This window comes from Nesoenas mayeri (genome assembly GCF_963082525.1).
Source record: "Nesoenas mayeri genome assembly, chromosome: 5".
Taxonomy (NCBI): Eukaryota; Metazoa; Chordata; class Aves; order Columbiformes; family Columbidae; genus Nesoenas; species Nesoenas mayeri.
Window position 1 is genome coordinate 37,566,397 of NC_137548.1, and position 25,336 is coordinate 37,591,732.

The 25,336-nt window shown below is 43.3% G+C and overlaps 1 protein-coding gene across 1 annotated transcript in view; it reads left to right on the forward strand.

The window, feature by feature from the left end:
• Positions 1-1,736: 1,736 nt before the first annotated feature.
• Positions 1,737-25,336, forward strand: part of SMOC1 (SPARC related modular calcium binding 1) — a gene marked incomplete at both ends in the record, with an annotated part of 119,192 nt that continues 95,592 nt past the window's right edge. Inside the window, one exon of the mRNA XM_080345252.1 lies at positions 1,737-1,805. Within this exon, the coding sequence (XP_080201378.1) occupies positions 1,737-1,805 (69 nt within the window). The remainder of the gene's footprint in view (positions 1,806-25,336) is intronic.

Here is a 25,336-nt window from a genome sequence, read left to right on the forward strand (position 1 = left end):
TGCGTAACAAGGTTCTTCGTGTGGGTGTAGCAGCCCCTCCCCATACCTAGCGGATACACTCTAGGGAATTTTTACAAGTGTGAGTATTGCCTCTTGAAAGGTCACTGAATAAAGAAAGTTAAATACGTTGTATGAAGGAATTGCACTTTTTGTGTGTTTCCATAAGAGCACTACAAAACTGTCCACAACAAGGTTATGTGCACAGCAATGACCTCCCATGCATATTATTTTGCAAAATGTTGAGCCTCTACCCTGCCATGCCCACCACCAAACTCATGCCTGTAATTTAAAACTCAAGGACTCTATGTAAATGCAAGTCAGTCCAGTTCAGAGGATACCTCTGTCACTCAGCAGGTAGACAGAGGCTTGGCATTGCTCTCCACCTCCATTGCTCAAGGTCTACAGCTTATTGTCATTACATGGCCATGGTGCTGCTCTCTCTTTAGCTCCTCATCGAACAGACACGACTGCAGAGACTGGGCCCTGCCTATAGATGTACCTCCATTTTTCCCTGCTCTTGTTCCACAGCTGCACCCACTTGCCTCTTACATGACACAACACTTTCCCAAGCATCCCATTGTTGAGTGCCTGGTTATGCTAGGACATACTGGGCCCACATGCAGCCTAGATGGTCTTCTTGTCTCTACAGATGTCAAACTTGATGTTGGAACAGTAGGGCTTGTTGTTTCAAGCGATATCAAACTTGGTCTGGGGATAGCTTTCCAGGTGCAAAGTATGAATTATCAAAGCCCCCACCACAACAGTGCCACAACAAAGGCTCCAGGCTTTGCTGGCCAATGTAGAGCATTGACCTGTGGGGCTACACTTGCACTTGGGAAAGCAGAGGAAGATCTTCAGGGATGGGCAGTCTCTGTGGTTGTGGGTCAGCCATGCTTTGAGCCCTGGCATGGAGCTGACAAGAGGACCTGCACTCCCTGAGGCACAGATTTGTTTCTACAGCAGCCTTGACCCACGAGTGCCGAACGAAAGGAAAACGGTATGTGCACCAGGAGGTAATTTCCTGCGCCAAATTTACTTGCTCGTTGGCCTGAACTGACTGCGCGGCTCGGCTGTCACTGCCACCGCCAGGGCCAGCCGCCGCCGCGGGGCTGGGGCAGGGGATGCCCAGCAGGGCTTTGGGGCGGGCGGGGGGGGGAACGGCGCAGCCCAGCAGCCTGTGGGCGAGTGCCGGTCGCGGTGGCCGGTCGTCTCCAGCAGCCCCGCCGGGACTGCCTGGCACCCGCGCACCCCGCCAGCCGCTGAGGGCTCGGCAGCCGCTCCAGGTGCCGCCGGCACAGGGAAGGTGTTCGCCCCTCGCCGGGCCGCCGGCAGCACCGCACAGCACCGCCCCGGGCCAACCTGCGCCGCCCGCCTCACGCCCGGCAGCGGCGGCGGGGCGGAGGCCCTTACCTCCCCGCTATTGGCTGCAGCCCTTGGCGGCCGCGCTGCGATAGGTGTGCACCGCAGTCAATGCCGCCCGGCCCCGCCCCGCCGCGGCTTTATAACGGGCATCCCCATGGCTGAGACGGGTAACCTGCTGTGGCGGGAGGGGGGAGAGCCGGCCCGGGGCACTGTGCGCGCCGCCCGCTGACGGACACGCCGCTGCCGGGCTGAGCGGCGGCCGCCCGGGAGAGCCGTCTCCGGTGGCCGCAGAGTCCCGCCGTCCCACCGCTGCCCCGCCGCTGCTCCCCCGAGGGACCATGGTGCCGCGGGCCTGGCGCAGCGCAGGGGCTCGCCCGTTCCTGCTGGCGCTGCTGCTCGTGCATCTGCCTCAGGGTCGCGGCCATCGAGCCACGGGGCCCCGGGTAAGTGAGCCGCCGTCCCGGCGGTGGGGCTGCCCTGCTGCCGCCTGCCGCGGCAGGTTGTCCTGTCCCCGGCCCGCCGCCCCCTGCCCTGTCAGCGCCGCAGGTGAAGCCCCGGCGCTCGCCGTGGGGGAACCCCGGCCGCCCCCGCCCCGCCGTGGGCACGCAGCGGCTCTCGGCCCGGCTTCCCGCGGGCGCGGACCCTCGCAAGGGCCTCCCCGCTCATTAAAGGCCGGGTACCGGCTGAATGCGCGAAGTATGTACATACTTGTTGGTATTTATTGCAGGAAAAAAAAAGGAGCGGGGGGGGAGGTTAGCAGGCTGTATTTTTATATTGCTCTTCTTGCGTTTAATGTAGCCCCTGTTCCCAGCACATAGCTTTAGGACTTTTTTTTAATGTTCCCAAGTAGGGATTAAATGAATCCCTGCAATAAAGCTAGATGCCTTCAGCCCAGACTTCTCCCTGTAGGAGTCTAGCTCTGTTTTTTAATCTGATGATGTTTGACTCTTAGTGGGGCTGTTAATTTCACTTACCAAACTATTACATTGCTCTGGGGGAGAACCCAACATCTTTTCTAAATATGGTCCTCCCAGTGAGCTAATGTTACTACTGCAGCAATACTACAGAGTAGCATGAGAGCTTTCAATTATAAAGCTGCAAAACAGTAGCTATTCCTTAGCCAATGCTGCAATAAAAGCACAGCCCTGGGTAAGTGGAAAAACTTGGTCTCTCTGCAGGCATGTTGGATGCATTGACCATATGCATTCTTGACCCATCAGTCTGAAATGCTATGAAATGTAGTACCTAATTAACTTACACCATGGTTAGGAAAGACCAGGAGTCTTTAGAATCTCTACTTAGCCAATGTATAACAATAAGAGATTTTAGTGTAGTGTTCTAGTGTTTTAGTAGAAGTGCTGTTTGACCATGATGGCTATTAAACTCTTTTTGGAGCTGTGGAAAGTGACTGGCTGCAGTGATGTCCTTGTATTCAGCTGTGTTGTGTAGCCTCTTTTATGACCAGATATGTAACAGCAACTGTTAGAATGAGGCAGATCAGAATTAGCATGTGCCATAAATTCTTAGAGACCTGTTCTAAAGGATGGGGAAACATAGAGGTGCTTATATATCTATCTGTATCACCTGATATCAAACATAAACCTCAAAAATTGAGCAGTGCCAAATAGAGAGGAGCTTTGAGGTAATAAGTGAGAATGTGGCTGGATGACTAGGGCCCTTCATCAGCATTGGTATCTAAATACTTTTGTTATTTGTTTCAATTGCTCTTCACCAAATAAAAAATCCTGATGGCAGTGCATATTTGCACAATGAGCCTGTCTATCAAATGGCTTTCATATATGCAATTTTTATGTAGTGTACTTTACAAGGCAATTTAATTGCTCCCTGTGCTGTGTGCTTTGCAATAAGCTACTTCAGGAGACTGGGAAGCCAAATATGAAGGACTAGTGATTTACTTTTTGCTTGAAGTAAGTGAACTGACTTGGCTGTTTTTCCCAATGTCTACAGTTCTGTAGAAAGATATGCCTAAAAGTATTAAAGTTTTAATTTATGAGCTCTTAAATGGAAGGTAGTGAACTTCCAGGATGTTTAAGTCATGAAGCTTGTCTTCTCACTCTTCAAAGTGTCATGCTTAAGTGCATGTGAAGGTGGGGAGTTTGATTTACTAATTTGAAGCCACATTGGTTGATATGATAAGCCCCTGAGCTTCATCTCTCCTAGTGATTAGACATTGCCAGTGAAGTTGTCATTATTATAAAGGTGCCATACTTTAGGTGCCAATGTACACAGGAATTTTTTGTTTTTTGCTTATGATTACCAAGTTACACCAGGGTTTCTCACGCTGACTTGTGATTAAGAGCATATTCCTGTTAGGAACCCTCCCAGGATGGGTGGGTCAGTGTTGCAGTTCTGGAGTCTGATGCTGGATGCTGTAGGTGTTCAATTGCTAGGTGTGATATTCACCCTTTCTCCCTTTCTGTATGGTAAGCACTAGAACTACAATATTTGCAAGCTGAAATGCTTTTAAGGGTGAACAGCAGTTTTTGATCCTACTCAATGAGTTTACATGAGCAGTAATGCTTGAATCAAGTTCTTGATCTTTCTCTTTGCATTTCTCTCTTACTACTGAGTGCTGCTGCTAAGCTAGACAGCCAGCACTGTCACTGAATACATAGACAGAGGAGTATGGCTTGCTACTGTTTGCAGAAAATGATGAAAAACTATGGGTATTGAAGAGAAATGGGTATATCTACATGTCTTGTGCCAATAAGGGATCAAACCTTTGGATGAAGTGAGTTAGTACAAGATGATAACTTGAATACCATGGTAAATTACAAGTGCAGCTAGTACTGGCCTGCTGAGGTATTTCTGGCTCTCAAAAGATGTTGTACAAAGCTTGCTGTTTCCTGTTATAGTAAAACTATGAGCAATGACATGCATCCCTTAGACTTAGGAAGTGTCACTGACCTGTGGGAAACATCTGGCCTTTGTACGTATGCACTGACCCACTGACAGTTAATGAGAACTATCCCAAGTGATGCCCTATAGTAAGTCTAATATCTTGTGTGTCCTAGAAATAACTTGGAAGCCCAAGGCTGTTATGTGACTTGCTTTCTCATGTGACAGACTCTAGGAAAATTGCTTCTGTGTTATGCAATGGCTTGATCACTTCTACTCTTGTAGGTCTAAAGAGCACTCTGGAAGCAATCAGCTGACTATACTTGGAAAAATGTCTGTATGAAGGATATTGCCTTCTGGAAAAAGATAATTAGACTTTAACTTCTATTAATACTCCCTTCCTGTGTGCCTTTTTCTCTGTGTTGGCATGAGATCTGGAGTTGTGTGACAAGCTAGGTCTTGCTGTTTCTCCTCCTTGACCCCAAAGCAATAGATGAGAAGCCTGACTTCGCTGGCTCTTGCATCTTCTGCTGCATGGTGCATTTGACCAGTACTCTTCCATAACAGATTACACAGATTGTGCCACCAAGCTCTGGTTTCCCCCATCTGGACAATAAATTGTCACCTTTGTCTTTCTATTTCAGAATCTATGTAGGCCCTCTGCTTTTTGAGTATAATGCCTGACTGTTATGAACTTTCTCTGTTTATGGCAGAGAACTGTTAGCGGCAGTAGTGACAAATATTAGCACAGGAAAATGGTGGGTGCTTTCAGAAGGAGCAGAACATGGCTGCAGCAGTCAAAAGCTGTCCTAGGAACAGGCTTGGATTTCTGAAAGACTGGGGGTCTGTACCTCCTACCGACTGCAGAGTACTAAGAAATGGGAGAAGAGGGCAGTCATTCTAACTTTCTTCCTAGTTTCATGTATGGAAACATACCATATCCAACCTTGAAAGGCATGCTGGATGGAGATGGGGACGTCTTCTGTTTCAGTACTGTTGTAAAGGGAAAGTCGTAGACAGTAAAACTGTGAAGATACCCACAGATTCCATTCCATAAACTGGAATGTCACAGAGCAATGGGAATTCCCTGCTGCAGGTGGCTACTAGTTAAAAGCCCAAGTAAGAACCTTGATGAAAAGTTCTGAAAAGGTTCCTGCAGTTTTGCCATTCCCTCTGGAGGAGCAAGCAGCATCACAGCTTGTGCCAAGGAGCCTGTGTTTTTTCTGTGTGTTCTCACTGCAGTCCTTCTGGGGGGCTGGGGGTCCGCAAAGAAGGTCTCTTTACACATGTTCTACTAAAATTGGGGAGACTGGGTTCTTCATAGTGGGAAGAAATTAGAAAAGGACATATAATAAAAATATAAACCAAAAGGCTCTGTAGGAAAGAGATCTAGAAGAGTGATACTTAGGATAGAATTTCAATGACTGAGTTTTGTTTCTTGGTTTGAGCTTAATCAGTCTACATTGCAAAGGTTTACACTGATGAATAGGAACTAATGTGCTTTAATGTTTTAGATTTCCTTACTGTTGGAGACACATTTTAATGAAGGATTGAGTATGCAAAGGCAAGTCTTTAGAAAAGCATCCTCTGACAAGTGAGATTTGTTACTCTGGCAAATAGCTTCTGGTTACAGATACTGTTTTGGTTGAGTGAGAGATGTTACTCAAGTAGAAGCTCCAATTGTGTATGGAGCTATACTAATTATTTCTCCATCTCCTTGTTCCTATTTAGACTTTTAATGTTAGACAGCTGAATTCCTTGATGTGCACCAAAGAAACTGATGTGACTTGCTTTTGATATGTTATGCAACTGTGTTGAGGAACAGGATTAATTCTTGTGTGGTAAAGTATTAAAACATTACGTTCCAATACATTAGGATTGAAACAGCAGGTCTTGTTCTCAACATGAAAACACTGTAGGATTTGACTCGCTCTGTGTAGTCTTGGAGTTGGTGTTTTAACTGCCTGAGCTTCTGAGTTGGCTATGAGAATATTTCGCTCATGTTAATGACCTCCACCACCAAAAGCTTTGATACAGAAAAAGAAATTGCTCATGTATTTCTGCTGGTAGTGGCAGCAAGCTCTGTAGCTTGTAGAACACCTACAACGATAACCTCTTGGACTAGTTTTCAAGTTTCTAGATCTAGTCATGTGCTAAGGTAATCTTCACTGCAATCAGTGCAGAACAGATGCTGTCTTGGCTTCTTTCATTTCTAAATGGCCTGAAGCAATTGGTAAGATGACTGTAAACTTAATTTCAGAGGTATGGTAGCTCTGAAATATTAATACTACAGTTTAAATATCTTAGATGTTCTTATCCTGCCATCTCAAACTAATTGCGACATTACTATGTCAAAAAACCCCAAACAAACAAAAACCCATTTGTCTCCTACTTGGCTGCTGAATCCTGAGGTTTTCTGGGGCAGGCCCATCTGAGAGTGCAGTCAAGTGTTACACAATACACTTTATGCTCATGTTAAAAGTTAAACACAGAGGCAATACAGGTGAAACTGCAGATAATACGTGAAGGCTGCTATGCTGACTGTCACACTTAACTTCCTGTGTGACAGCATGATGGAGTCCTGTCAGAGCCCCCCAGAGCTGCCATGAGGCTGCTGGTGCAACATGCAGGGTCTTTGTGGCACAGCAGGCCTGAGCCAGGCTTGGTGTGCAGTGGTGGTAGCTTACTGCTTTGTCCTCAAATGGAGTTCTGGCAGAGGAGCGAATGTTATAACTTGCGACTTGAACTACGGGTCCTACGTGTGTTACAAGTTTAACTGCTGTCATTGCATTGATAGACCTCTAAGCCTCTTATGCCTGTTTGTGAGAAGCTCTTCCCTTTGTGAAGTTCTTGCCCCAACACTGAAGGCTGCTGTTGCTGTGAGTGAGTAGCTTCCATGCTGGAGCTTTCTGAGTAAGGTGTGAGGTCAGTGTGAGATGTTCACTTTCATCACATCCTGGCAGTTTCTCCATGTATGTGGTATGTGGCTGTCTCCCTCTTCTGACTGGCTCACATGAGCAGTTAGGGCTTGCGTTCAGCAGCTCACATGGGAGCCCTATGAAGCTTTCTGTGTGTAGTGGCTTTACTGTCCCTAGGTATGAGGAGGGAGTATTCTGGCATCTAAACCCTTCTGGTGATGACTGAGAAAGCAACTCTGCCCCCTTTTTTTGGGAGGCATTGTAGCTACAGGAGAGTAACAGCACGAAAGTGTAGCTAGTCACACCAGAGTGTAATGCCTGCGCTCAGGGCAGTGAAAACAACCATCCACCATACAAAGGAGCTTTTGTGTGTGACCTCATGTAAGCTGTTGGCAGCTCTTCAGCCTGAGAGCAGTCAGCTCCTGTGGGATGAAGCCCTACCTTGAAATCAGGCTCATGGCTCCTGTCCTGGATGATTTTTCAACTTATCACAGTAGCCTTCTCATGCAACTTGGGCTCCCGTAGAGTGCTGCAGTTAATGCTATAGGTAGTGTTAGCTGTATTTGTGAGCATTAGAAAAGAAACATATGCTCCTTTTGGTGAGGAAAACATGGTATTATATAGTGGGCTGGTCCACTCACAAATGCTATTTCTTATGAAACTGAGGTGTCAAATGATTGTTTCCCCACAAGAACTGCTCTGAGAGAACCCTTTGCTATCTGAGTAAAAGGCCTCTATGCTGGAAGCACAGTCCCTCCAGTGTGAGGAGGGTTGGTGGAGCGAAGAGAGGCTTTGGCTTATGGAGGGATTTGTTCTAGTTTGTGTGACCCTTCCAAGGTAGCTTTAAGACTGGTCTGGGCCTGACTGGATGATGCTAAGGTGCCACTGGCAGCCTGAAGGAACAGCCTGGGTGGGAGGCTGTCCTGTGACATTTCTCATACTGGCTTCTTTGGGGCAGTTGTGCTGCTGTTCTCAGAGCAGTGGCCTAGAAGCCCCCATGAGCCTCCAACTGTCTGCAGTGTCAAACTCTTCCCTGGTGGTCTCCCAGCTGTAGCCTGCTTGGGAGGATGTGCCTGCATGTTGGGTTTGTGCAAGCCTCCCACTGGCTTTTGGCTGAGCCAGCTGCTTTTGAGGGCTTGCTGACAGGTGTTCTCATTTGGAGTGGCACATAGCTATGCAGTGGGGAAGTGAGTGGTAGGGATGAAGTGAGAGCAAACTTAGACCTTGAGGGGAACACCTGTGCCTAGAGATAGGGAAAACTAATGCTAGTTACTGTAGGGACAGAGACTGCATCATTAAAGGTTGACTCAGGGTTTTGTCAAGTAGAGTCTGGCAGCAAAGCCTGGACAAGCAACCCACCAGTGCTGCTGGCAGACTCTTCCATGCAGGTGGAGGAAGCCGTACAGAAACTTGTGGGTGTAGGCAGAAAACTTACTCTGCCACGGACACCCAGAATTCTCTCCAGGATTGGAGCTAGAGTTCCTAAGGAGCAACTACTGCCTCTAGATGAAGAATATGAATGAATGTGAGTAGGACAGTAGTGCATGGTTAAGTGCTACAGAGTACCACACTGCTCAGTACTTGAGTAGAGACCCAGACCATGTGCCATGGTTCTGTAAACTATGTTGTCTTGCCCCAGACACCTTGACTTGACATGGCTAAGGGCAAAGAAGCATGCAGCATTCTTTTTGTGCAGGTTGTAGACTGAATTTACTGAGACTGGCTCAGTAGGTTACATGGCAGCCCTTGTCAGTCTAGAGTTAAATTTGAACCACTGTTGGAAGAGCATTGGCCTAACATAAATTTTCTCTTTTCTGAGTCCTATGGCAAAGTGAAAGAATGTGATTTCACCCTTTTCAGAGTGGAAGGAGCCTGCCGTTCTGTGCCACTGAGACATTTGATTGAAGCTGGGGTTGAGTGGATGGTAAAGGTTATAGTTTTCTCATGGGTGAGCTTCTGATAGAAAGAATCATAGGAAGTCAAAGGTGTGTAGGAATAAGGAAAATGGGGAAATAGGATAGATTAAATAACTTGCTTTTCTGAGGTTTTTCTTGGACACTGGTACATTTAATGATAGTTTGAGTCGTATGCAGAGGGAAGTGCTGATCCTCAAATAGGGAGGAGAGGTTCCAAGCACTTAGTGGGCAGATTCTGTTTCAGAGTTTCTCTTGGCTACCAGTCCTCTGTTACCATTAGCTAGGTCACAGACTAGAAGGAATGTGGAAAATGTTGTCCATCCCTGTTCTCTTCCCTATTCCATGACTGAGATCAATCACTTAAATTGCATTGGGACACTATAGTCAGCCTTCTGATGAGAAATGTATAATAGTTTAACTGCTATACGTAGGCTTGTTGTGGTATATGAAATAGTGCTTGTTCTGTATTCTTGTGGAATTCAGAATACTGGAACTTTTTCATTGGTTATATAGAGGGCTTGAAATGGAGATCATCTGATCCTTCAGTGGTAATTCTGATGCTTTAGGGTTTGACATTTCAGCAAACTAAAACAATCTAATGCAGCCTTAATCTAAAGGTAACTATCTTATGTTCTATGGCCACCATGAAACTGGGTGGACTCATGGTTGCTCCTTGGGCTGCCTCTGGTATAGAGGTAGAGTGAACCAGGAATCAAATAGATAAGGAAGCATCCTCAGGTGAAAACACCTGGTAAAAGTAGTGGTATACTTTAATGTACATCAGGGACACATGCCTGGGAAAGATGTCCAGATGTACACTATCTCTAGATCTTGCTTCTGTGTGTACCAGAGACACACTAGTCAAAACCAGATAGGATGATAACCTTTTGTTGCAGCACAGACTTTCTTGAGTAGCATGAAGATTAAAGAGCCTAGTCTAGCAGGCACATCAAACCATTTCCCTTCCCATTTCTTTGAAGCAGATTTACATGCAGTCTACATTTAGGCTTAAACAAATACTTGGTGGAATGAGGTGCAAGTCAAGAACTAAAAAGCCAGAAGCTCTTGGGTGTAATTTCCAGGTGGAGGATATTATAATAAATGAGTTGGAGTTTGTGGATACTGGCCAGATAAAGGGGTTTCTGTCTGAGCCAAGTAGCTACTTCTGATTTGGTCTAGTTATCATACAGAATGGTGGTAACTCTTGTTGGCTTCTTGGCTGGAGTTTGGTGTTTGGTTTATTCCTCTATTCTTAAAAGTGAGCAGGCAAGTGTTGCAAAAGTAGATAAGCTGTGAACAAAAGTAGCTTTTAAAATGTGTATATATCTGGAACATCAGAGGATAATCTGCTACAAACTTCTAAGGGAAAGGTGAGTTTTAATGTGTACGTTTCTCAGTGGAAGCAAAATACTTGTAAGGTTGAAGTCCATAAAGCACTGAATGTATCAAATGAACAGGGCTGTTCATGCAATGAACACTGTTTTTTTGCTACACGGTTGTAGAGATCAGTTTTACTTGTTTCCCTTTCTGTGTCTCAGTCTAAAAATATGTCAATCTAGAAGAACTTGCTTGACTCTTTTAGCTTAAAAATACAAATATCTGCCTCCAAGGCTCTGGACTTCTGTCAGGTGAGGGGTCTGGTGTAAGGCAGTAATGCAGCACTCCTGCATCTTCCTGCTGTTGTGGTAAACTCTAGCCAATTGGATTCTCAGTGCTGCTGACGTTGTTGTTTGCCCTCAGTTATATGCAATGCATATGAAATATTCCTGAGAATTATGCTAGATGGAGAAATCTATCCTGCTAGAGCTTTAACTTAGCTTCTGGAAGCAGTTGCCGTGGGATAGGATATCCTTAAAGGCACTACACATGTGCACAAGTCCACAGGTTTATTTCTTTATTGTAGGAGAATGATGCTTCTCTGCTGTACCTGAAGGCCTCAAGTTATTATAGAGATGGTGTCTTGCAGCTTTATGTGTAAAATCTGATGTGGTAAAGTGCTTACTGCTTATATGAATAGGTGATAACCTGATGGTGGAAGAAGGTATATCAGTAGTGGCTGTGCTACCTAATGAGTAGCTCATGCTTTCCATAAGGGGGTGAATGTTAAAGGAATTTTCTATGAAGTTTTATAAGGGTTGCTACCAGCATTCCTCTGTGTGTCAGTGTCTATGGGCTATCTTTTCCTCTTTACTATTACACAGGCACAGACAGTGTTTTTAGGAACAGGACTTATACCCTGAGGTGCAGGATTGAAAATCAAAGCTGTCCTCTATAGGCTTTAGCTTGTGTGGTGCTCTGTAGAGCTGGTGATGTTCTGCTGCATTGAAGCAGGATGTTTTCTCAGTGGCAGTAACTGGTCTTGCACTCACTCTATTCTTTCTTGTTAAAGCCTGAACTGTAGAAGGAGTAGTAGCTGCAATTTCTACAAACATTTACCCAATGGACATAAACATATTTTACTAGTGGTAGTATATTAATGGTGGTTAAAACCATTGTCTGGAAGTGTGGGGAAAGTATGTCAGCCCAAATTCAATTTTTTGGGTGCTCATCTTTAGGAACTTCCAGGGAGATGAACGTTCTCTTCATAGTGAGCTCTGAAAGTTCTTTTTGCACTTGATGGTGATTTTCTTTTTTAAATTAAGGACTTTTTACACTGAGGCAGGCCAGTTGGCTCCAAAGCAGTCTGGATGTTACTGGCTGCAGCTGTTGAAGATGTAAGTTTGTCAAAGCTGCCAGGTTTTGTCTTCTTCTCAGTTCCCCTGAAGTAACAAGTGTGTTGGTGGAAAAAAATTGTCTTCTGCTGAACTTGAGCTGTCACCTAAGCTACTACCATTCATAAAACATGCAAAGTTGTGAAAATTTAACTGCAGGAACACTCCTGAACTTCACAGTGCATCTGCCAGTTATGCATACCCTGAAAATGAGGATTACATTTAAGGTGGCTTATGGAGCCATAAGTAACTAGTCAAGTTAAACTTCTACCATATTGTCACTAGTATAGGCTCCTGTTGAGGGTTAATAGGATGAGAACTGGGAAGCAATCAGTGTGAAACTAGGGCTGCCGATGCTTTTCTTGTCTTTTTCCTCAGCTGCCAATGAGACTATCTAAATTTCAGGATTTTTATTGTGAACAATAGATAAGTTAAGGAGTGCCAAACTAGCTGGATTGGGAACAGAAAGAAGTTGAGCGTTTCTTTACCACAAAAGAAAAAGTGCTTATTTACCTGAAGCACTTTGGCAGCAGTATTGGAACTGAAGCTGGCTGTTGCTCATCAACATATTACAGTATATGGTTTGCAGATTTCTGCTCTGAATATAAAAGCACCCATAGGACAAAGCACCTTAACTCATCTGCTCTGCTTTGTAAAATCTGTCGGTATATAAACAGCTGTAATGTGTAGCTACATTAGCTCTTGTCCTAGGAGGATGAAGCTATCCTGGTTTGTGTGTGTGGTTCTTGCATGAAAATAATTTAAAAGAACCAACCAAACAAAACTAGTCCCAACTTCAAAACTGAGTTTTGCCTGTAGAGTTAACTTCAGAAAAACTAATTTTCTAGAATACTAGAGGTTTTGGTGCTGAAATTGGAACTAAGTAGGAAGAAAAATATCTGCTACACTGGAGTAAATTTGGGCATTCTTAAAACCTATCCTTCAACATTGCTGGAATCAACCCAGTTGTATGACAAGTACATTTTGAGCCCAAAGTCTTGACTCTGATCTAGCTTGAATAGCTGGTGAGTGTCACAAGTAAACTAAGTTGTTTTTTTTAAGTTTCCTGTTGGAACTCTAAGAATTTCCCTAAAAGGCTCCAAGATTTGCTTCTAGTTCTGCTGGCGTGAAGCTAAACTAAAACTGAAAAAGCTTCCACAATTGCTTCACATAACCCAGGATCTTCCCTGCCCCCAGAAGCCCCAGAATAGATGGGAACAGTTTAGTATGAAAATCCTGTACAATTTGCAAAGACACATATTTGATACTTATTTGAAACTTTAAAAACCACAAGCAACGCTTGTGCTGTCAAGTGAATGACAGTCCAAAATAGAAAGTCTAACTTCGGCTGTCAGCAGGTTTTTGTCTGTAGCAAGGAATACTGAGTTCCAAAGGCATATTTTTTTTTCTCCCCTATGTTAAAGAAAATGTAGGTATCTTATCACAGTGACTGTTCTTCATGTTAAAGTTAACTTCTCAGGTGTCCCATGCAACTCTTAGCTTATTATTGCTTTTCTTAAGAAAATGTCCACATCTGACCTTATAGTAGGAAACCTCCACTGTAATTACTTCTAAGTTAACCAGGCCACTGGTAGTGTGTCACCTTGAAGAGCTGCAGATAAAAAGCTTCTGACTAGTTTTTTTCCTTATGTTGAAAGTCTTGTCAAACTCTGCCCCACACCCTCCAAGAGGTGTACTCTATGTGTACACCTGTGGTCAGGCAGGGCAAGGACAGTGGGAGAACAGTTCTGAGCTTGGTAGTTCTTGTTGAACCCTGCCTGAAGCCTGGTTCCTGGAACAGGTGAGTACAACTTCAAGAATTCATGTGTGTGTTTTGTGTGTGTGTGGGTTTTTTTTTTTTTTTGGAAATCACTGGGGCAAGTAAATAAAGTTAAACTGCATGTACTTTTCCACCTGATGTGCTTTCCTTTGGTTTGTTCAGCTTTGATAAACTTCTCAGGTGTAGAGATGCAACCAGCTTTTCAGTGTGATGATTAAGTGCAGCATGTCAGAGCAAAAGCTAAGGATGACTTTCACTTCTCTTCCCTTGTCTTTACCTTACATGAAACCATGGAGAATACAAGCTTTTGTATTCAGGAAGTGCCAGAAGGCTGATCATAGACATGATGAGGTCACCTCAGATTAAGAGGACAAAATAGAGTATTATCTTTGGCTTGACTCTGGTTAGTATTTATTAGAAAGCAAACCTCTGGATTACCACAAAGAGCCTAAGCCAAGCATGTCAACTCTTTACTGGATAGCAGACTAATGTTCGTGCATATCCATGCATTTCCTAAGGCAACCAATTAGGATCAAGTGTGAAGAGATAATCTTGTTAAATCTCATGCCAGTGTTCAGATGGGTAGAACCATACTTATCTAGAATTGCTTTAGTGGGACTTACTAGTGGCTTTTGTTTCACTAGCAGATGCTGATGTAAAAATACAACACTCTTGGCATCTGTTTTGTTGTGAGTGATTGACACTAGTACTAGGCTTTGTTTACACAAAGCATCTGAGTGAAGTCACTGCTGGATTCAAGAAGATACTAACCGAAGACAGCATTTCTAAATGCTGACACAGATCAAGCTTGCTTAGTTAATGCTCTCTACTAAATTGAAGTCAGGATTTGATGACTCTGAAGAGAGGAAATCTCTTAAAATAGGCAGGGCATGGAGTTTGAGGAAAAGTTTATTTCCCAAAGAGTGGAGTGTACTTTTTTTCTTCATTCCCAAGCTCTATCCTTATTTTTGCTGATAAAGCAGATGCTGGGTTTCAATATCAAGACTTTAACTGAAATTCCTGACAAATTGTTGTCGGGCTTGTTATTCAAGCTTGGAGCTCGTTATTGGCTTGGAGCTCCAGATCTCTGAAGTGAAGGGAAACCACCAATAAGTTTCTTCTTAATTTAGGAAGAAACATGCCTTAGGTATTTTCTGGGGAGGAAGCTGATAGTACACAATGTCATCTTGTTATCAGTTGATGGCTGGGTCTTGTGAATCTTTTTAGATGTGTTATAGGGCAACATCTATGTTAAATCTGGTGCTGCATGCGGAGACTGCTCAGCTTGAATGGTTTTAGTTGGACCTACTGCTTTCAGACAGTGAGCTTGACTTTGTAGGAAACTTCCCTTTGAGTGCAATATCCCCTTGGGAAGAAGTCTTTGTGGAAATTGAGTAAGGCTATAAAGTCATCTCACTTTAAAACTCAAATGGCAGTGATTCAACAAGCACTACAAGCTACTAAAGAGGCAATTGTGGAGAGCTGAATAAATAACTGGCAAGTGTCTGTCTTAGTTGAAGCTTGGAATTCACTCTGGTGATTGCAATATAAGCTCTTAGGCTAGAAAAGAAAAACAAAGCGCAGATTTTTCTTTATCAGTCTGAAAGGTCAGCAGTTCCCCTGGAAAGATGGGAGAGCTCAGAACCTCTGACTCAGTGTCAGTCAACATGACAAGACTAAACTGAACTGTAATTTATCATTTGCATTCAGTTCATTCTCCATTCCTTCCCTTGGTTGATTTATTTGCTGGATTGTTCATTTATGTCAGGGAAAACTTCCTTTCTAGATTTCAAACTATCCCTGTATTTCTTAGCTCTCACTTATGCTACAGTCACCTTTAATAACAAGAAAGATGTCACCAAGTTTTCCACAGTACCAAATGGCATGGGCAGTTCATAGCAAACTGAGAAGGTTTCTGGTTTATTCCTTGCTGGTGTAGTTAGTTGACCTTGCCTAGTTGCCAAACCCCTTCTCACTTCTTCCCCTCTTCCAGCATGAGTCTTTCCCATGGGCTGCAATCTGTCAGAAAAAATCAGCTCCATCATGGGCTTTATGGGCTGCTTCTTCCTTCAGGAAATGTCCAGCTGCTCTGGTGTGTCGTCATCTCTGTGGCCTGCAGGGCAATATCTGCTCCACCATGGCCTGTTCCATGGGCTGCAGGGGAATCTCTGGTCTGGCATCTGGAGCACCTCTTGTCTGAGCTTGTTTTTACTGTGGCTTCTCACACTTTCCCCCTTTCCCTGCTCTGTGACATTTTGAGTTTTCTTAAGTGTCTTAATATGTCAAGTATTTTGCTGGTGTCCTGTGCTGGCAGAGTTTTCTACCTATGCTAGTGCAGGTACAACTGAACACCAGAACTGTCCAGGTTTGCTTTAAACATTCATATTGGCTATCTATGTTAGTTTTCTTTTAGCAGATAAGTTATACATCTCTCCAGTGGAGATCTGGGGTAACTTATATCTCCCAACCTTAGACTTATAGTTAGTTTTATCATGCCACTTATCTGGAAGCTTTCCCTGCATAATTGGTATGGTGTTGGTGGGTACATGTTTATATGTACTTTTGAACCCTGCAAGGATGCCCACATTTGCCAACAACTGTAGAAGACATGCCCATGATCTGATAAGAGCATTGCCTGGACTTCATGGAGCTGGGTGGATTGACCTGGAGATTCTCTCAAGTCACATGGTTTATCATGTTGTACTCCCACTTACTGAACTGTTCAAGGGCAAGATGCAACTCCAGGAATAATGTGGTTGTGTCATGCTGGTTATGACACTGCTGTGTGATGCCCTGGGCAAGCTGGTTTCAACTTGGTTATGAAGCAGCACTTGGGGGCATGATGTGGCTCATCAGACCTGGAAGAGTTATCTGCAGTGCACTAGACACTGAATTTTCAGGAGGTTTTGATGGATGCATTTGGCCCTATGTATAACTTGAAATGTCTTTGTTTAAATAGGGGAAGGAAACTCTGAGCCCTCAGGTGTGGATGTGATGAACTAGGTTTAGCCCAGCTAGGGCACACTATTAATTTGGGCTTTTAACTTCTATATTCTCTGTGCTATTAAGTCCCATGGCCAACCTGTGCAAGGTTCTTGACAGCTGCTTTTTATTCTCCATTGTTAAGTACTTGCTTGAAATAGAACAGTGAAATAATTCAGCTGAGTGCAGGGTTTCTCTGCTCATCTGTTGCTTGTTAGATCTGCAAGAAAGATTGTCGGTTGCCTTCAGTTCTTCTTGTTTAGGTTTGCAGGATGCAAAAGTGAAAATCTGTCATGGGTGTATGTAAACACAGCATGTTAAAGCATTCACTCTGCAACTGTGAACAAGACATTTGATGGGAACGAAGAAAGTAGGTCTGGAATGTGTAGCTATGCTGAACTTAGCCTACAAAGGAAGAAGACAGTTTTGCTGTCTGCAGATGGGGCAGAGAATGCTCAGAAATCCTTTCTGCTTTCAAACTACCAAAAAATTGAAATGAGATGGCAAAAACTTGACCAGTGTACACAGTGATGTGCCAGGGTAGGGAGATAGGGACTGATGTGATTTGTGGCTTGATGAGGTGAATTTGCTGACATAAGCTAAAGGCTCAAATTATGCGTTAAAGCAATTATTATAACCATGGGATGTCTTTCATGTGGTTCTATGCATCAACATCTGAGTGGTGATGTGATTTCTGTGGACAGAAGACTTTGAGAGAAAGCCAGCATCAAAGTCTCTAAGCTCCCTATAAAACACAGGGCAAGGCTGGTTTCTCACACTGCATCCTATTTTCAGAGTAAATGTCAATGCCCTCTAGTGGTTTTTGCTGCACAAGGAATGGCTGACTTGTTACCTACACCAACCTTGTGTGTTTTCCTCAGCAAGAAGTAGTAGCTGGAGGTGTGTGCTCTGGGGACACAGCTATGCTGTAACTGTATGAAGAGGAACAATGGAAAATATCTAGGAAATGCTTCCCAACTTGAAATATTTTAATAGTACAAAATGCCAAGCATTCCAGAAGTGAGATCTGGGGGTACTTTTCCTTTTTAGGCTGGGAATAAACCTTCTCTGAGGAGCCCACTGCAGAAGAGTTTCAGCATTCCCTTCTCTAAGAGCCTGGGTTTTAAGAATCAGATACTCTGATACTAAAATGAGAAGCCAGCCAAGACAGACCTTCAGAATTGCACAGTGCAGAACTGCATCAGCAGTGTGAGGTAAAGCCTGTTTTACCTCAGACTGTGCAGATAAAATGTACACCACTTCATGTGCAGTGCAAGAGCCATGTAAGATGCAAGGCCTGGGGACTTGGAGCAGCTGGAGGTCTGCATGGGCAAATGGGCTATGGGTGTGAACTCCTAGCAGCTAGGTTAATCTCCTGAAGTAACTTCTTAGCTTTGAATGCTGTTGCCTATGTGCTTTCTAACACCATTTCTTGCTCTTTTGAGGAGAAAAACCTGGGATGTTCAGTGTTTTTTGTGGCTGTAGAGGGTAAAAAGGTGTTTGGCATAATTGGCTGTCTGTACTTGCTTACTATCAAGAAGGTAAACTGGAATATGCCTTAAGGAGTTTTCAAGATCAAAACTGCTTACAAGACTCTTGCCTTTAAATCTGATCTTTAAATTTACTGTGGCTTCTAATAATGATGTTCAGCTTTCATTCAGTATGTTGTTGATGAAAGTTAATTAGATGCTTTAATTCCACTTGAATAGTCTGCCTGACCAATGATATAATTAATTGGCCATTTCTGCTATTTGGAGGTGTATGAATTGGTGTGCAGCATACTGATAAGATGTCTCAAAGATGGCTTTCTCGCATGCTTAGTGTAAAGCACTTTGAACTGGAAACTGAGTGGTTACCTCTGGAAGTAACTAATAAAAGCAGTGGACGTTGTAGTTAGTAGATTGTACTGAATGAACAAAGATTGGGTTATGCATCTCTTTTGAAGACTTAATCTAATCTGATGGTGCTTGTGGATTGGAGAATTGGTTCTGATGATTTTACTCAGGTTGTGTTTTAAGTTAGAGAACTCCTAAATAGCTTCAACATTGTAAAAAAAAAAAAAAAAAAAAGCCTAAGATGTAATAAGACTTGTATTTTCTTTAGATTGGTGTTCTTTGAAGTGGTGATCTCCCAGCATGTTAAGGCTTTGTCCCAAGAATAGAAGGATTTCATTTTGCTAGGCTTAGGATCTTGAGTAACTCTTCAATGCAGTAAATCATGTAACTTTGTTTGAGGGATACCTTGTCCTATATTAATACAGTGGCTGCATACCTGTCAAAATACTCGCCTGATCCTTCTTTTTAGTTCTGTGGTTTGTTTACTTTGGTAGGAAGAGAATAAAGCTTCTGAACAAACTCAGTGTGATGCCTCTTTTCTCCATCACGCCTACTGCAGCTTCATGTTTCCTTGTTCTGAAGTTACCTTGCCATGTAGTACTTCTGCACAGACATGGTGAAATGTCTGAGTAGTTTAGCAGATGCTGAATGCTGCTTAATTCTGTACAATGTGGACCTGTCTAAATAAGAAATAGGTAAAGACAAACTTGTCAGGCTTCTGCTCAAGTCTAGAAACCAAATCATTATTTAGCAGGTGAGGAAATTATTTAAGGCTGTCAACCACTGTTTCGGCAGATCTATTCTCCAATGATTAGGCATTGCATTGGACTCTTTGGCTTCTGGTTTTGTCATGGATACTACATTTGGTTACAGCTGTGGTACTGAGTAAATCCAGTCAGTTCTGTTTGCAACTGAACTTGATGGATGTTCCTGTGCTGGACAGGCAGGAGCAATACTGAGATGGCAAAACAGTTGCTAAAGCTGACTTGCAGCTTCTGTACCCTCTGAGCAGTTGGCTTGGGTGCATCTGCCAAAGCATATAGCTGTTGGTCTCCCTTGAAGGTACATGCCTTACATCTGATATTTAACTCTGAGCTTTTCAGAAGTTGAGTGAGTTTCTCTGTGAAAAGGAATGATGTTAACAGCAGTCCTACTTGATTTTCTCCTCCTTGTAAGTATACTAAGCCATTTTGTCAGCTGTGTGTGTATTCTGCCACAGGTTTGCAGGGTGAGAACAGTTCAAAGGAATTTCCCTCAAAGTTTTCAGGAAGAATCTATCTAAGCTGTGAGTCAGCTTGAGTATTAAGTGCCACATCTGACTGGCAACTTCTTCTGTCTCCTTTGTCTGCCTCATAAATTACAAATTTGAAGGAGGTCTCTGCCTTTTTACATGTGCTGCCCCATTGCTTGTTTTGTGGAGGTTTACCCTTTCCCATTTCTAGTTAGGAGGGCAAGTGATTATTTTTTCTTCTACAAAGGAACTGCCATGTGTTTCTAGATCTGAAGCTGAGACAAGTGCCAGCACTGGAACAGAAAACAAACTCATCCTTCACTGCCTCTCCCAATGCTTTCTATCCTGCAGGCCAGTTAGGTGATGGGAAGTGACAGTGCCTGGACCTCCTGTGCTGTGCTAACCTCTGAGGGCACAGGGTACTCCTTTGAGATCTTAAATGGCACTTGGCTCTTCTGTAGTCAGGTTGATGCCATGTTTACACTTAGTTTGCCCCAGAGGTGGGGAAAGGGAAGTGAGGAATGTCAAGTATCTTCAGCTTGCCACAGGATGTGATTAGATAACTTCAGAGGATTTTCAACTCTTTCAAACAATGAGTAAACATGTCAAATGTGATGGAAAGCTCCAGAGTCTTATATGGACAATATAAGTCTCTCTGTCAAACTTGGAGCATCAGGTTAGTGTTTAATTTCTACTCTTTTGACCCTTTTCCTTGGAGTGGGAATGTACCAGCTGTTGTAGAAGAGGGAACAGGCCTTTGCAGGCTAATAAAGGAATAACTTGCCCCTTTGCTATTGAGGATTAGTATCTTATGGCTTTGGGTAAGCTACTAATTAAGTTACAATCCAATTCTATAAGAAACTCAGTGGCATGTTACTCTTAAACTGCATGAATCAGAGTCCACTTATCTTGGGCTTAGATTAGTATAAGTGTAACTTCTCTAAAAGCCCAAACAAGTCAGTTAGTCCACAACAAGCATGCCATGTGTTCACTGTAGCTTTTTGTACCACCTTTTGTGTGTTTCTACCTAGCCTTTCCTTGACTGCTGAAGCTTCTCAGACAATACAGTGGTGTTATGTCTTGTCCCAGTGCAATACTCGTGCAGTAGTATAAAACAGCAGTGATGGGTTCTCGCCTAACTCTTCCCTATCAAAGGGTGTTCACTGCATTCCTGTCCAATGTTATTTATCCATCTTCTATGTTAGGTAGCCAGGCTGCATCAGCAAGTTCTTCCCTGTGGCTCACACATTGCATGTAAGTGAAGCCTGTACTCCCTCACAGCTGTAACTGCTTGGAGAAGAGACCTCTGAGGGATAAGGAGTTAACTACACACCACATCTCACCACAGTGATGCATTATTGTGCTCTTCTTTTGGATGTGCCTCTGGTAAGTAACTATGAACGTGACTGGAGGCTGGGGGAAAACTTTCCAGGCATTAAATGCCTGGTGAATGGTGGTAGCTTGTGCTGTCTTATATTTTCTACTGGCTCATTTTGTGAACTTGAGTGAGCTACCAGCTCTAAAGCTTTTCACCTAGAGTGGAATAATATCTGCCTTACAGGTATGTGGCAGAGCCTTTTTTCTAGTACATATGCTGTAGTCCACGGATAAAAGAAGTCTTAGAGAGGTCTGCAAAACCTCTGAAGCTGCATGGCATGCTTATAATATCCCCATTAAACAGCTGTTTGGCAATGTCTAATGCAATTTCCACTTAATGAGGGATGATTTCAGGCCCAGCCAAGAGAACAGGTGATGTTTTAAACTCATATTTTTCATAAGTCTTTATTTCATAAGAGGCAACCAAGGATGTATCCTGTTGCATTTGATGGGATCTTGGTCATTTTTGTTTTTAAACAGGACCCCAAATTATTCCTGTTTATGTGTTACGCAGCACCTAAGAGAATCCCTGCCTTAAAGCTCAACAAAAGCAAAGAATGTCTGGGGTGCTTTTGAATCTGTATCAGTTTGGGAATAGCAGAGAAGAAACTCATTCAGTATCATTCCTTCAGTCTTGTAAACCTTGGAACAAGATACACTAGGGTCTGGTATGTCCTCAAATTTAAAAGGAGGTATGTGCTCAAGAGGAAAAACCGTTACTCCAAACAGTTTTCTTTGTCACTTGTGTGGCAAGTGCTTATCTTGTGCTTTCTAATGAATCTTAAAAAGGGATGAGGAGAGTAGAGGGGTGTCAGGCCCATTTCATTTAGGATAAGATGCAAGTTTAGAGTTTACAGAACATGATAAAGATGCTGATGTAAGTAAGCTTGGTCCTTTGCCTGTAATTCAGGGAAAAAAATAAGGATTTTGTACTGGACAGGCTGGAAACACATGGCAGGGGAGTGAAGGCCAGTGTTTGGGAGTAGGATCTAGTGAAGGCATTGGCCATTAGGGTATGTAGAATGGCTTGAAGGTGGAGAGAATGAGGTGGGGAGCATACCTGGTACATAAGGCTTTGATTGCCTGCAGGCAGTCCCATGCTGGTGCCTTGAGACTGGTTTGCAGCCTCTGAAATGACAATGCCTCAGGATGGAAGTGTAGTTGTGTCGCTCTTCTTTGCTTCTGGGATCTGGAGCTGTTACTGGGAATGCTGTTTCCATTGCATCAGTATACAGCAATGCTCTTTCACTCAGAGGTGCTGATTACTCAAGGGACAGGCTAATATGGTAGAACTTGCCCTTCCCCTCAACACTAGGTGTTCCTGTACCCCAGAGCTCTGGTGCAAAGAGTAGGCTTGCTGAGTGGCAAGAGATTAGTCAGCTGTTTTGAGGACTGGATGCAGCCTGTAGGCTACCAGCTGAAGAATCCTGACAAGTTATCTAAGGCCTGAGATGGCAGTAGTCTCTCACTGTTTTCTTTAATCCTTGGTTATTTTGGGCTGCTTATTTATAGGCACTAAGTGTCAGAAACAGAATTCATGCTAATTGCTGTATTGGCTTGCTGTAGAAGCACATGCTTCCCATGTAGGAGTTCATATGGGAGGGGAGCTAAGAGATAGAAGTGATACTATCTGTGAGCTGCCTTGGCGCTAGAAGCGCTGTCCTCACTGCTTCTAGAACAGCTCAGAAGGAAAAAGGCTTATTCTTGGCATCGTTTCCTCTTTATTGTAAAGTGCAAGGAGCTAAGTCTTACAGAAGATTGTGGACAAGAGACTGGACTGAAAGACTCAAGCAGATAGAGATCATTCCTGATAAACCATATTTGGGTTGGCTAGAGATAAGAGTAATTAAAACAACCTTTGTGATGGACATTGTTTTGAAAAGCTCATACAATCTTAGGAAAGATCTTCACAGTTACATACTCTGACTTTTGTACTGGGCCTTCATATGACCCTTTCCTTTGCCATACTGCCTGCTGTCCTTTAAAGCTCTGTTAATATATTTCCCGATGCTCAGTTTGCTTTTCCTGCAAGTTTTCTTTGCAGGTATCATGCTTTTTCCTTAAATGCCAAGTTAAAGCTCCTTGCTGATGTTTAGCCTCTCAGGCTAGGATACCAAGCTGGTGCCACAAATCACCGAGTAAAACAATTCTTGAAACAGTCAAAAGCTACAGGATTTCTCTGGTATTCCTGATGTATTGCCAATATCACTTAAGGCTAAATAACTTACCTTTCTCAGGCAACATTGCTTCACTCTTCTTGACAAGGAGAATTTAAGCCTGGTAAGATGAAGAGGTCAGTGAACTTAAGAATGCTAGTTCCCTGTGGTTAGGACACAGATATTCTTCTAGGACTTGAACCTAGTGCAGAGAGTTTAGTGTGTGGGGAGGAAGGCTAGAGGTCAGTGAACAGTTCTGCTAATCATAGAATACCAGGTTGGAAGGGACCCCAAGAATCATCTGGTCCAACCTTTCCTGGTAAAACCACAGTCTAGACAAGATGGTCCAGCACCCTGTCCAGCTAAATCTCAAGTGTCTGGTGTTGGGGAATCTACCACCTCCTTGGGGAGATTATTCCAATGGCTGATTGTTCTCATCGTGAAAAATTCCCCTCTTGTGTTCATAAGAGCAAGCCCTCCCATGAGCAAGCTGTTGAGAAAGCCTCAAACTGATTCTCTTGTTTTTGTGTTGCTGTATGGTGGCTTATGAGAATTGCTTTCCATGCAACTATCTACTGTTTTCTGACTACTGGTTTAATTCTTTAATATGACTCTACAAAAAAGGAAAGTAACTTCCGTGTTTGGATAAACAGGATTAGCTAGTAAGGGTGACTTGGTTGCTTTTTTTTTTTTTTTTTTGCTATGTACTTACTATGTACCTGATGAATTTGAGCAATGAATTTAGGTTAATTGCTACCTGTTGAACGATATGCTCTAGCCTGTAAAATGCTGTGAAGGTTAGCTACTGATTTATGCATCCTCCTATAAATACAATCTTCTGGTTTTGAGCTAAAACATAAGTCTTTTAGATCCTTTTCCTTGCAGGATGCAGTTTTGGAGGAGGTACAGTATTTCTGCCTCTTTTCAGTTGACATATGCACTAGACAAGAGCTCCTTTCTGCATAGAAATACTAACATCAGAGCTGCCATCATTTCACAGAATCTTCAGGTCCTTGAATCTTCCTGGGAAGGCAACAGTAAGACAACCATCTTCTAACAAAAATCTCATGTCTAAATTCATACTATACTGAGTTTCTGTGAGGATGCTGTTTCCATTCCTTGGCTTGATATCTTCCCAGTTAAAGCTGAGCCTTTTTTGTAAGCACTTAGATACATAAGGCATTGCATGCATTCGGAGCTTGCCAAGTCAGAGAACTGACTTGAATAAAAATGCTTGGGGCAAGTGTCATTAGTGTGTAGTGACCTGTGACTTGGGGAGACTAGGCGCTCCAGCTCTGCTCTTGCTCTTTAGGAATTAATTCAGTAATGGGTTTTTAAGGATCCATACTTACATTTTGGCACTTCTGAAGAAACTTCTTTCCATGCTCAAGGATGTATGCAGGTCCTGCTTCAAGGTTTTCTCATTTGAGTTATCACATAGTAGTTCATTTGTTGATTACAAACCTGGGGTTCATCTGATTTAGAGGACTTTAAGTGACTCCATTTTAAGAACAGTGTTCAGCTGAAGATTTCTGTTCAGAGGCAGTCCTCCAACAGAAGCCACTTCTGGGTGTGAATATGGAGAATTATGAAATAAGCAAGGGATAGAAATCTGTGTATTGGAGCCAAATACTGCTGTCAACCTTATTGCGTGCAAACTTCAGACCTTCCCTCCCTTAAATGTTGCTCACAGGTGTTCAAAATCTGGCTCTGTTTTTACCTATTGAAACTTTCCCTCCCTTTAACCTAAGGATTAAAGATGACTAAATTACCCTGTAAACTTTTCTAAGAAGTTTGTATTGGGCTTCGCTTACAAATGAGGAAATTCTATTGGTGTGGGGGGAAGAGGGAAGAAGGAAGCTCCTTTGCAGAGATTCATAGCCAGACTTGGGAATTGCAATGATCCTAGTCCTGTGTGAACCCCCACCTACCTGTGCTCTCAGCAGGCTTTGGGCAACTTAGTATTGTTTTCAGATGGCTTATATGTTCTTAAGGATAATTTGAATATGCTGCTTTTTTTTCTTTTCTGCTCTGCTTTTATTTTAGGCGACACTAATGTTTTGATAACCAAGTGTAACTGCAGTGTGGTGCTTCTGAAAGATCTTTACAGGAAACAAAACTACTGCTTTGCTGCCTTGTGGTCAGCAACTATGGGATATCTAGGGGCTTGTTACAAATAGGAAGCTAGGCTATGCTTATCTTTGCTACT